A 13,512-nucleotide genomic window follows, 5' to 3' on the forward strand; every position below is an offset into this window, starting at 1 on the left:
TATTTTTTTCCCCATTTTACAAATAAGTGATTTAAATGCGGCTGCTCTTTCCTTACTTCAGCTGTACTGATCTGTACTGGCTTACACTCCATTCTTTGATTTGCAGATTAAGCCAGTAATTCTCTACCACACAAGTCCCCTTTCAGTACTTCAAGGGGGCCTACAGGAAGGATGGGACAATCTTTTTAGCAAGGCCTGTTGTGACAGGACAAGGAGTAATGGATTTAAACTAAAGAAGAATGGATTTAGACTGGATATAAGGAAGACATTTTTTACAATGAGGGTGGTGAAGCACTGGAACAGGTTGCCCAGAGAGGCAGTGGAGGCCCCATCTCTAGAAACATTCAAGGTCAGGTTGGATGGGGCTCTGAGCAACCTGATCTGGTTAAAGCTGTCCCTGCTCACTGCAGGGGGGTTGGGCTAGGTGATCTCTAAAGGTCCCTGCCAACCCAAAGCATTTTGTGATTCTATGATTCTATTCTATGAAGTCCAAGATACTCTAGAGAAAGACAGACTTTCAGACTTAATGTGCAAATTACTCTCTATATCTTGGAATAAACTTCCCAGACACTAATGTGTACAAGTTATCTATTATCTTTATTAGACAGGAGAGAGGGTGAAATAACCAACTGACACCAGAATTAAAGGAAAAAAATGTAATTAAGTCACCTACATGTGATTTAATTGTGATTTAGATCTATAGTTAACTGTGTGATAACTCCAGCGATTTAAGATTTGCTGCAACTCAGCAGTGAAGATAGGGCTTTAGTATGGCAGTATCAAGCTGAGACTTGAACAGAGAGCAGATACTGAGGATTAGCAACATAAGATTATAAAAGACAGTTCATTTCAGAATTCAAAGAATAAACAAGTTTTTGCGTTTTATCCTACGTACAGGACGCCCCTGGCCAAGGCACTGGTCTTCTCTTGCCTTTTTTTGATGTTTCTGAGGTGCAGCAGAGCCACTAAGCTGGGTAACTGAAGCAAACAGGAAAGCTTTTGCCTCATAGTTAAAAAGCATGGCCAGAAACACAGCTCGAGTCTAGAAACCCCATTTGCTGAAATGGTAACCAGGCAGTCGAGGCTATTCTAAACTGCATCAGAGATTAAACCAGCCTGTGACAAACGGAACCTTCACTCCAAATCCAACCCAGTGCTTATCTTGTCTGTAACTGAAACATTTTTCACAGCAGCAGTGGACTTTGGAATGTTCTCTAATCTATTTTATCACACAGTAGCAATGCAGTAACTTCACTATGTTTAATCCAAACACCTCTTTTTTTCCCCATCTTTAAAGGGAGGTCCAATCCAGAACCGAAAATCCAAGCGTTGCCTGGAATTGCAAGAGAACAATGAAAATGAATTTGGATTTCAACTCGTCCTTCAGAAATGCACTGGACAACGCTGGTCTATAACAAATGTCCTGAAAAGCTTGTCATCATAGCAGACTAAATTTTTTACCCATTTCTTTTGCTACTGTGTAGCAAATATTGCATTGTTGCCTGCTGTACTGTATTCCTCTCACCCCCTCACCCCCGTTCCTTCTCTCCTCTTTTTTTGTCCCTTTGGTTTTATTTCACGAGTGTGTGGAAATTGGGTTTGTGGGCTGAAAAATAAGACGTTTTTATTTCACAATGATGTTTTCATGGCATTTATAGAGACGTTGAATGACAGGTGATGGGTAGGCTATCCTAAAATATTTTACAACTGTAAATAGGAAACAAATGGAGAATATTTATAACTCAAACTTTTATTGAATAAAAAAGTCCAAACACTATTACTGTCTAGCTGTCTCCATGGAAATCAGTTTGCTAGTTAAGTGGTGGTTTTGTTGTTTTGATTAACCCAAGCCTGATCTTGGCAAGTAGCTGCCGAGAATCAGTATTCTCTAGACTTGTGGTGAAGAGTCCTACCTGCACACTAGCAGCTACAGCGAGGGAGGATTTTTCTCCTTTCTCCCTCTAGGGAGACCTGTCCAGATCACTGTAGCTACTCATGTGCAAATATGGGGCTGGGGGAGCGTGGAGGTGTATAATACGCACCCACATACTTTTCCTCATCAGTACCACTGAATAAAGCCAGAGAGAACCCCAGGGCTCAAGTGAGGCAGGGAAGAGAATTAATTAAAAAGAAGGGAAAAAAGCTACTAGACAAAAGCAGCAGCTACTGGAAGAAAAATAAAAAAAAAAAAACCGCTGACATTTCTCAATGGGTTGGGCTCTGTTTCAATGACTGCACTTCCCTTCCAATTGTTTGTAGTTCTTGCAGCTTCTTTTTTCTTTCTTTCTTTTTTTTTAAAAATGCACTGTTCCCTGGCTACCACAGACTTGGATAAAAATGGCTCCATCCAAGAGCAGCAACAAAAAGTATGAATTCGCTCTGCCTTTCTCCCTACCCTTAAGGAGGTGTGAATGCAATGCCACATCACTTCATCTTAGCTCAGACCGCGATGAGGAGAGGAAGAAACAGTCCGATGAGATAAACCAGAACACTAGGATTACTGGCCTCTTTATTTCCAGCTGCTTTTATTTGTATGTAAATTCCCTCTCTTTTATTACTCTATTTGTTCTTTTTATTCTGTTGTTTGTTACCTTAAGTTAACAGTCATAATCACTTTTGGAGCTGGGTATGTGCCAAACTGTCTTTTACAGACTGGCTTCACATTCAGGACCAGCTAGCAGCATTGTTCCTCATGACTGTTTAATAAGTCATGTGGCGCATTAATTATATGTGTTCAACCTTCTGCTATATGTAGTTACCATACATCTGCTTCTCGGAGAAGAAAATGCTGAGCCAACAACAGGAAAACAGTAACAGCCAATAAAGACAGGCTTCACACCTGCACTTTGACCAACTTCAGAGGTCCCTCAGGCCTGTTTGAGTGAAAACTCCCATTAAAATTAGAACCCTGAAAGACCATCAATAATGTGAGTGTCAGGGTACCACAGCTGGACAAGATAAAGCAGCTTTAATTTCACCCTGTAGAGAAAACAGGAGGTTGCTACACAAGCGAGCCAATCCTCCTGCACCCTGGAACATGTGCGGTGCACCGATGGGAGAGGGTTCAGTGCACAGCATGCAGAGACATTTTGAGCATTCCCAAGTTGCGCCACAGGCCAACTGGACTTATTTTTTCACAGGCATTCCAGATGAATGAGGAGGAAACGGCACGTTCAGACAGAGGAAAAGCACAGAACTTGTACAGAGTAGCATGAGATAAGCTTCCTTTCAGCAAAGATACCAAGACTTCAGTGCATGGAGATGCAGCTGTAAGGGAAAAAACAAGGAGTATACATCAAATCAGTCTCCTCCAATTCTTACAGGCCTACTGCACTCTGAGCAGTCACTCGGGGGCGGAGGGGCGGTTTGTGGTTTATGAGCACTAGAGGGAGGTACCCGGCAAAGAGTTGACAAAAGTGAAAGGAAGGAGCTGAGCTCTGAACCGTTTCATTTCATACCAAAATGAACGTCTAACATTTGCCCAAAGAAGGCTGTAGTTATTCCTGATTACATTGCAGCGGTGTGCTCGTGTTCACTGTAAAGCAGGGGTGGGGGGGAACACCAAAACCACCCCCAAAAGCCTTAAGTGAAGCATGTAGTCTCCCCAAGCCATGTTTGGTGCTATCCAGCCATACCTCCCCACTAGACACCAGTTCTAAGGCTGCTGCTGCTCCCCTTGATTCGCATGGGGCCTGCTCTGAGGAACAGTTTTCTTCAGCTTCTCTAAACCAGAACATTACTGGGAATGCCGCTGGGATTAGAGTCTGGGTAAGTCTGGGTTTAAATTTAAATTCCCAGTGCAATTCTAGGAACTACAGTGGAATTACCAAAATAAACACTGGGGGGGAAAAAAACCATAAATTCAGACTTGAAACATTACTTTATACTACAGCAGTTCAGTTATATGTAAAATACATGCATTATAATAGGCTTTTACCTTTGATTTGTATCATGGAGTACACATTTTTATGTGATAACTTATTGAAAAAGGGAAATAGTTTTAAATCTGTGGCTAAGCCTACTAAAATGGTATAGTAGAAATTATGAATGTACATAAGCAGCACCACTATTGTGCACTTTCTGAGACCCTAAGGTCTCAGAACAGATCTTCTTTTACATGCCTCCTCTTGGAAGAGAGAAAAAACCCAGAGCAGAACAAGGATAACTGAAGCACATAGCCATCTTTTGCTAGGCATGTGCTCACTTTTAGTCATGAACTGCCTCATTGCCACTTTCTTTTTCAGATAAACAGGAATTACATAGATATAGCAGCAGTGCCTCACACTGTAAAAGACAAATAATCACCATAGTAAGCAAAAAAATAATGCCTCAAAAACATTCCCAAATCTGCCTTTGTAATAGTTGTTTTTTGGTTTTGTTTTAAATTCTTTTAAAGAGGGAAAGCTAGCACTTAAGGGCAAAAAAGAACATTGTTCCTGAAGTCATATACCTCCTCACCTGAGTATGGTCAGAGATGAAGACAACCAGAAAGATCCAGTCAGCTCCCTCTTCCTCCTGCTGCTACAGAACTGCTCCCAATATATTTTGATGAGGTTTTTTTGACAAGTAACAACAGTGTATCTACTAGCTGATAAGGATATCCTGACAACCAAACAAAAAACAATTTCAGGTAACCCTAAGCCCTCCTCCTACTGTATGTCTTCAAATATTTACAAATATATTTATATTTACAATTATAACATATTCTTCTTTTCTTCTATCTCCTTAGCTATCATTCAGCCAAAGCGTTCATACCAGAATATCATCTACAGTGGTTTCTCAAAGCTATAAGAATTCCACTATGTGTCTTCTCACAACATGTGCATGTGGGGCAAGGCACCAGCAACAGGGAGAAAAGGAGCTGTGCTGACAACATGAGCACAGCATGCAGAAACGAACACTTTTGCATCCTTGGGGAGAAAATATTAGGATTTGGCTTGTATCAAGATATCCCTAAAGTATACTTCTGGAGCTGGGCTGTACAGTCATCAAAAGAGATCCAGGTTCTACATATTTATTATTACAAAGCTAGAGGTATTCAGGAGCATGGATTATAGGCCATACCTATTCATTCCCAGCTAGAACTCCGACCAGAGAATTCAAGAGTGCCCTCACCTGCCTGGTCTTTCCAGGCTCGCTAACATCTGTTGGGAGGGACTGGGCTGAATAGGGCTTAGCATTGTCCTCTTTTGCTATGGAAGAGGCAACTATTTTTGGTTTCCTCTTCTTTGAAAGACCAAAATTTAATCTGAGGCTTTTAGTCCACCAAAATCAGGCCTGAGTTGTACTACCTTCTGTGTCTTTGCTAAAAAGTTAATTCGTCAACACCCTTCACTGAGCCTTTTTTATATACTTTGACCAAGAGGCAGTTGCAAAACGATAATTAAGCAAGTAGCTGTCACATGTCATTCTATACTGGGTAGCAGTGAATGCTCAGCTGGAGATACAGAGAAAGGGAAACACTGAGATTTCAGGGCATCCTGAAGTAGCCTCATTTGAAATGCATGTATGATGGGACAGAATTTTCCAATTAAAAGAATATATATCTTTCCATCTTACAATATGAAAACAACAAATAATATATTACTTGCAAAAGGCCAGAGGTAAATGCAATTTTCATTCAGCTTTTAAGAGGAAGAATGATTCTAAGGAAACTCTGAACCATGGTTTAGAAGGTTTAGACTGCTCAGATTTAAAAGAAAGTATTAAGTGGTAAGTCCATCCTTTAAACTCTGCTGACATCCTTGGTCAGTGGTCCTCCATGCAGGTGGTACAGATTTTTTATAAACAATAGCACACAAAATTTTTAAAACACTGATGCTTTCTTACTTCTAGAAAGCTCTACAAAATCCTGCCTCTTCTGGCAGCTAAATTTGGGTGTCCAATAACCCAAGTCCATGGCTATCCAGCAATCTCTTTATTTATGCACAAAAGGGAAGTCAGATTGTCCTGATAAATCCAGCTAAATTCACATCTCAGCTTTTGGGGACATAAAATTGCATCTCCTTGGCCAAAGGCAGTAACTTGGTAAATCCACAGCAGAGTAAATCTGGTTCCCAAACCTCAAGCACAGCATATAGCACACTGGCTGCAGAGGATTGCCACCTCTCAGCCAGGCCAGAGAATGAAGAAAAAGCTCTTGTCAGCACACACAAAGAATACCATAAGCCTCAGCTTGTCATTTTGGCTAATATAGTTCCCTTAACTTCTCTCATTGTCAAAATCACTTGTATCTCAGTGTCTTATTTCCCCATCTTTGCTTGCTCTAGAACTGGCATACTAACAGTTAACCTCAGGAAGATCTGTTCATTTTCTGAAAAAAACAGCAAATGAAATACCTGTACTTAAAGTGCCCATAGGTGACAACGATTCTCATACCAGTCGTGAATGTTTTGCTGCAGATGACATTTCAATTCAAAGCAAACCACCAAAGGCGGCATTCTTATATTCAGCCTCTGTTAATAAGCGTTTTCTGTGTATTGTATTTTTTGTTATTTACTGTTATTTTATCATTTTCTATAGTCTCCTAGACATTGTTCAGCTACATAGTGAAGTCTTTTACCACTTGAGTTCCAAATGCTCTGGAAATGCTCAGAATTAAAGAGGAGATACTAAAAATATGTCCCAAACACATCTACAGATCATCTTGAAAGACCAGTGGCAAATCACAAATTGAAAGCTCTGCCACTTCTCACAGTCTGAAAGTCCCTGAGCAGTTCTTACTCAAATCCAGAGCCAAACATTAGCATGAGAATACTGAAATGCTGTGCAACCTGCTGTACCAATACCTGCTAGTAACAGGCATGAATCCCCACCTAGTGTAAGTTAGCATGCCACCTCCATTTATCCAATCTGTGTATATTGTGCCTAGGCAAATGGGGTCATCTTACTGTTATGATTTCTGTGTATTTAGTAGTCAACAAAGTTAAAAAAAAGCCTCTCTACTCTCAAATTTGATAGCACAGAGACAGAAATATTCAAGATAACACTTCAGACTTAAAACAGTTCATATTTAAACCACTATATTGTTCCATAGCATGACTTTGTCTACTTGGTTTCACACTCAATAACTGCTGTCAAATGGATGGCAAATTTAAATAATTCTGCTTCTTAAAAGTGATGCTTTCAGGTATTAAATCCTTGACTGGAGTTTCCTGGAAGAGATTAAATCACATGGAGGTCTCATCATCTGAAAAGATCTGAAAAGAACATCATGTATCATATATAAGCTCACACAAGTCAAGGTTTACTGATGTAGTTTCAGAAGCCTGCCTATTCACTTAGACTTTAGATTGTTTGCAGAAACTATCATCTACTTCATGAAAAACATTCTCATGCCCTTTCATGAAAGATTAATATCAGATAATCAAAGTAGCTAGAGAGCTATCATCTTTTCCTGTATGTCAATTTCTGTGGGACCACTTGAAGAATCACATGCTTTCCAGGGGGAACATGGTCATTAAAACCTGACTCTTGATTATTAATTGAATTATGGCCTATTGATCCATACCTTTCTTTTATCTCAATACAATGTCTGGCACTGTTAAGGGCACTGTAGAATCAACGGACTATTAAAGATTACTACACGAGTCAGAGGTGCAGAAAAATTGAATTTTCCAGCAGATTTGCTGACAAGTCACACCTCACACTTCCCCACAGAGCACTCTCTGATACATACATATCACTGAAGATTTTAAAAATGATCAGCTATGTCAGAGTTCAGCGGTCTCTTACTATCAAAAAGCAAAATGATAGCAGCCATGATTTTGAGACTGCTGGAAGGAAGCTGCAGGAGTGTAATCTGCCAGCAATTCCCTCTGTATCCAGGCATGGCTGGGACTACATGAAGAGGGAATAGGACAGCGTACGGGGGGACAGACTCAGATTGCTCCATGGCACAACTCCTAGGAATCCTTGGATGCAACTACAGTTCCTTCCTTGTGCGATTACATAATATTGCACATTTTGCTCTCCAATTTTCTTTATCTATTGATCTTTCCAGATCAAAGTAGGAGCATGCTAGCCTTAATGAATTAATTGTGTGCTGCCTCTTGTGCTAAAGGAGCATCAGTTTGTGCTTAACAGTAATTTTTATTCAAAAAGAAGAAAACTGAAGTCTGCTAAAAATTTTAGCCTACTCATAAAGCCAAACTTTACAGCTCAGAATGCACTTTGGGTTTTTCCCCCACTATGCCCAAGAAGCCATCGTGTACATGAGTGAGTGTTTTAAGTTCTCTAGCTTCTTCAGTACATTACTTATGGATTCTGTATATCTGGCCATAGCTTTTCTCCTTTTCATTAAAGAGATGCTGTTACCAAGGGATGAACAAGGAGGCCTGCTTGCAGTTCAGAGCTCACTTTTGCCTTCTAAAACATTCAAGAAAATGGGTTTCATCAGTGCTAATTCATGAAAAACTTTGCATTTAGCTCCCAAACTAGTGTGTATTATCAGAGAATGCTCTCTAATTCTTTGATCCAAAAGAAAAGTTTGAATAGTACACAGCATATGGCAAAAGAAACACATAGTCAATGTTTCATCATCTTTATAAAAGTGGTACTAACATGATTGGTTTAGTGTGGACTTGGTAGTGTAGGTTAATGGTTGGACTGGATGATCTTAAAGGTCTTTTCCAACCTAAAACGATTCTATGATTCTATGATGGATATGCCTTTGAAGTGGTCTAGAACTTCTCATCTACGTAAAGAGAGAATATATACTTGGAAGTCAGAGAGCAAACAAGAATACTTTCTTCTGCTATAACAAATGTTCCTTGGAGTTCATAGCTGAAGAAGCAAAGCACAACTGTAGATACTGATGACTTAGTATTTACCCTAGCAGAGAGGCAGTTATTCAGTTAGAATGAAGGTGCAGAAAAACAATATGGAAAAGAAGAGGAAGAAAAGCCTGATCAGACAGCTTACACTTGCCTAAAGTTAGTCTATTTCCTGACATAAGAGTCAGCACAAAGCCATGTATGGTGAGACAGGCATATGCTGATATTCATACAGCTGTTGAACCTCTGCAACTTACACATTTTCTGTCCTTCCTCCAGTCATCAAATGCTGAACTCCTGATGCTAAAGCTAGAAATCCATCACAATGCAGATGCTGACCCTAGCTGTTTTTCCACTTTGCACCTTGCAGGTGTCCAGTGTTTAACTCAGAAATAGCAGCTGTATTACCCTTGCTTTTAAAAACTGAGCAGAAATCCCTCTGGCATGATATGTGCCAACAGTTGCCTGCAAAACAACAACACTTTTCTGACCTCTCCAGGTGCTCTACTGTTATGGTAATAACCACCACAGAAATAGTGTAAAACAAAGTTGAAAACTATAAAAGGAAACCAACTGAAAGAAAAAATTGAGGAAAAAAATTAGTCCAAGTCAAACCTTGAAGTGAAACAAGCACACACAAGCTTGCAGGTAAACTGCAGACAAATGTCCAAATGCAAACCTAATTTCACAACTGGAAGGTATCATACTTGAGGGACTATCCACGGAGGTAATACAAACATTGCTGCAGAGTATTCTTGAATTAGTCATTAAGCACACAGGCAACAGTTTCTGTCTGACTCTTCTTAGATATTTGGATAGGACCTCTAAACACTCAATAAATGACACACATCACACTTCCCTGGGAGCAGCACATAGAGATTTGGCTACCAAGACTGACATGTGAAACCATCTGGCTGTACTTTCAGCCAGGGCTTCCGGGTACTGAGAGATTTGGAAATAGTGTTCTGATCCTATGTCTATCTGTGTGCGATCTGTCTGCATTTATGGGCAGCCCTTGCTTCCCTATCCCCTAGGGAAGGGGAGATTAACTTAAAACACATGAACAGATTCCTCATCTTACTACTTGACAACAGGGAGCATCTCAGTCTCCCATACTATCAGTCACATGCAGTTGAGCAAAAGAGATTTTTGCCTCTCCCAAACAGTACAGTGGAAATACTGATAAAGATACTGCAATAGTTGCCATAACAACTGCTTTTAACTGCAATTGTAGTAAGGAATACAATTTCTTTTTTGTCCACAGACTAACAATATCTTTATTTTTGCTAAGTAGACCTTTGTAAAGAGCTGAATTCTTTTAACGTTGTTACTCTTGAGCATGTATTTTAGACCTGCAAGAGTAAAAAGGGAGGGTGGCCTTTTGCTGTTCAGAAAAATAACAATTCTAATTAATACCTTAGGTCCTGGTATATGGTTCTCCAACTTCCAGTCCTGGTATATGGTTCTCCAACTTCCAGCCCACATATATACATAAAGCCTAAGAATTTTTCAGCAAATGAAATCTGGCTCTACTGAAACAGAGATAACATCCATCAGCTTGTTGGTAGGAAAACATCGCTTATACTTCATAGGTAGCTCGAGTCCATTTTTGTCTTCTACATAAGTTCCAGTGATCGGTAACATCACAAGGTGGCATTGACCATCACAGAGATCAAAATACTTTCCTTTATCTATTTATTCACCAGACTATAAAAAGGGGGCAGGGCTGAATTTTGCTTTATGTTGTCATTTTTGAAGACTGCACTTTTCAGAGATTCAGTTGTTCCCAATCCACTCTACACAACCAGAGAATGCCTCTGCAGCAGCTGGCTTGGCCTAAAACAGTTCCTACAGACCAGGAAGGGAGAATTATGCAAAATTATGGCTGCAGACACTCACTTCTACTTAGAAAGGGTCAGAGAGAGAAAGATGAGAAGAGAAGCAGGTTTGCTGGAAAAGGGTGTGAGACACACAAGGGTAACAACTCTGTCCTCTGAAGTGCAACATCTTGCAGAAGAAACATGGGATGACAGCTTCATAGATCACAAACCACAAAATTATTCACAGTTCTTAATGGTGGGAGGGATTCTCAAATTGTTCAGCCTTACCTCTTGCCAAACAGAGGCTGTGCCACACATAAGACAGGGTGCTGAGAGTGGATTGTTAGGTGTAAGCAGTGGATACAAAGTGCATAGGATATGAAGTCCACTTTAAGGTGACTAAAAAACTCCCAGTAGATGGGCATGTGTATGGTGGAGAGAGGGGCCACACAGAGATTTTTGCGAAGTCTTGGAAGAATGTAACATGTTTAAAAGCTGGTCACTGAGAAAACTAGCTAGCACAGCCTTCTGGTTATTTATTATTTCGTTTAAAGTCCCAAAGGCATTTACCTGTAATTATCTTGCAGATTCTTTTTAGTGCTGCACTCTGTCACTCATAGCACCTTAGAAAACGAGTAATTCCATGTCCCTTAGAAACTGCAAGCACCATAGCCACTAGCTCTACACAGTGGAGATCCAGTTGTTTTTTACAGCTGTTACTAGAAGTAGGTAACATCACAGTTCCGCAAATAACCATTCTGACAACTTGGTAATTCGGAGCCAGCCCTGCTCTCCTCACTCCCGCAGGTACTCAGACAACTTCACAACAGTGCTGTCATTTCTTATGCAACAGAAGAGAATACTATTTTATTTTTTTAATGTATTCTGCAAACTGGTAATTTAACACAGTCTATGCATTCAAGTAGGACTTCCTCTGGGAGAAACTCCCCACCAAATCATCCCAAGGAATTGTTTTATGGGATAAATTATCTCCTATCGCTATATATATTTACATATAGCAATTAGCAACTGCTGTATACAGGGAAGCATTTGCAAATGCATTTGAAGAGACAGCAATATGATATGCATGAACTATTGTTTCCTACAAACCCCTTTTCCCAGTAGCCAATCTAATGGACACTGATAATCTAATAAAAGGTTCCTTAGCTTACCTACTAAATAGTCTGTATGCTGTCCAATGTGCATTGACAGGCTAGATTACTTATGCTACTGCCTTCTACATCAATAGCACTTCATAAATGCTCTTCTGCAAGCTATACCTACTAAACATCCAAAATTATCTGCTTCTAAATACTCCTCTGTAGTGATGCATTCAGACCAGTTAAGCCAACATACCTAAGTCCAGTTATTTGCTGTTGAATCAGAACACCACATTTTTGTAAATAAGCGATACACAAATAGTCATTCAGTTTTCCTAAAGACAGATTGGGCAAGAATCCAGGAAGGACATGAGGATTCAGTCTCTAATAATGTTATATACTTGTAAGACCAAGCACTATAGCTATTTGAACTTAGCAATCGTTTACCGTTTCAGAAACGATACCTTGTAACTGCTGACCATTTTGGTACAGCAGCAATTCTCAGAAATACTGAACTTAATTTTATATTATTGTAATGAAGTATGTACACATACCATAGATTAAACAATAGAAAGGACACATAGCAATATTTCAACCTTGCAGTGAAGAGACTGGATATAATTAGTCAGGAAAAAAAAAAAGAAAATAAAAAAAGAAAATGTCGTGGTTTAGCCCCAGCCAGCAACTAAGCACCACGCAGCTGCTTGCTCACTCCCCCTATCCCAATGGGATGGGGGAGAGAATTGGAGGAGTAAGAGTGAGAAACACTCCTGGGTTGAGGTAAGAACAGTTTAATAATTGAAATAAAGTGAAATAGTAATGATAATAATAACAATATAATAATGATTATAATAATAATAATAATATACAAAGCAAGTGATGCACAATGCAATTGCTCACCACCCGCTGACGGATACCCAGCCTGTTCCCAAGCAGCGATTGCTGCTTCCTGGCCAACCCCCCCCAGTTTATATACTGAGCATGACGTCACATGGTATGGAATAGCCCTTGGGGCAGTTTGGATCAACTATTCTGGCTGTGCCCCCTCCCAGTTTCTTGTGCACCTGGCAGAGCATGGGAAGCTGAAAAGTCCTTGACTAGCATAAGCAGTACTTAGCAACAACTAAAACATCAGCATGTTATCAACATTCTTCTTCTACTGAATCCAAAACACAGCACTATGCCTGCTACTAGGAAGAAAATTAACTCTATTCCAGCCAAAACCAGGACAGAGAATAAAAAAAGAAAATAAAAAAAAGAAAAAAGAAAATAAAAAAAGAAAAAAGAAAATAAAAAAAAAAAGCTTTTTATCTTTTTTTTCCAAAATTCAGACTGTTGATAAACAGCAGTATTATATGACATTACATGATTTAAAATATTTCTGGAGAAGTAGTAAACAGGCCTCACAGTTTAAAAGTAAGTAAATAAATAAATATCAAAGTACCTCTGAACATCAAGCTTCATTGTTCTGAAGTCCTTCTAAGACCTTGGCACATACAGCTGCTCAAGCCTGAGCAAAATATTTTCGCATCGAGATTTTAGTCACTGTTGTCTATTGGCCAACTTTGCTTTGCAGGCTTTCTGTGAAACCAGACTTAGAGCACTGGCAGGTTTTGGTATGTGGAAATTGTAGTCTGTAAGGACTTTAAGGGAAATTAAAGAAAAACTCAGTGAAAATTTATGTTAAAACATTAGGAAAAGCAAATTTTGGACTAGTTCAAAGGAAATCAAGTGCTTAATTTCAGTCAATAGTTGATTAAACACTGAATACTGCCCTGACCCAGGTTTTACTTAGTACACGCTCATCTTTCTAAAAAG

At 39.6% G+C, this 13,512-nt stretch overlaps 1 protein-coding gene across 2 annotated transcripts in view; it reads left to right on the plus strand.

Moving 5' to 3' along the window:
* Nucleotides 1–1,444, plus strand: part of GALNT18 (polypeptide N-acetylgalactosaminyltransferase 18) — a 259,359-nt gene extending 257,915 nt beyond the window's left edge. For both annotated transcript variants that reach the window (XM_075712750.1, XM_075712752.1), the window contains one exon: nt 1,298–1,444. In XM_075712750.1, coding sequence (XP_075568865.1) covers nt 1,298–1,444 — 147 coding nt within the window. The remainder of the gene's footprint in view (nt 1–1,297) is intronic.
* Nucleotides 1,445–13,512: the final 12,068 nt, after the last annotated feature.

This window comes from Pelecanus crispus, chromosome 6, assembly GCF_030463565.1.
Source record: "Pelecanus crispus isolate bPelCri1 chromosome 6, bPelCri1.pri, whole genome shotgun sequence".
NCBI lineage: Eukaryota > Metazoa > Chordata > Aves > Pelecaniformes > Pelecanidae > Pelecanus > Pelecanus crispus.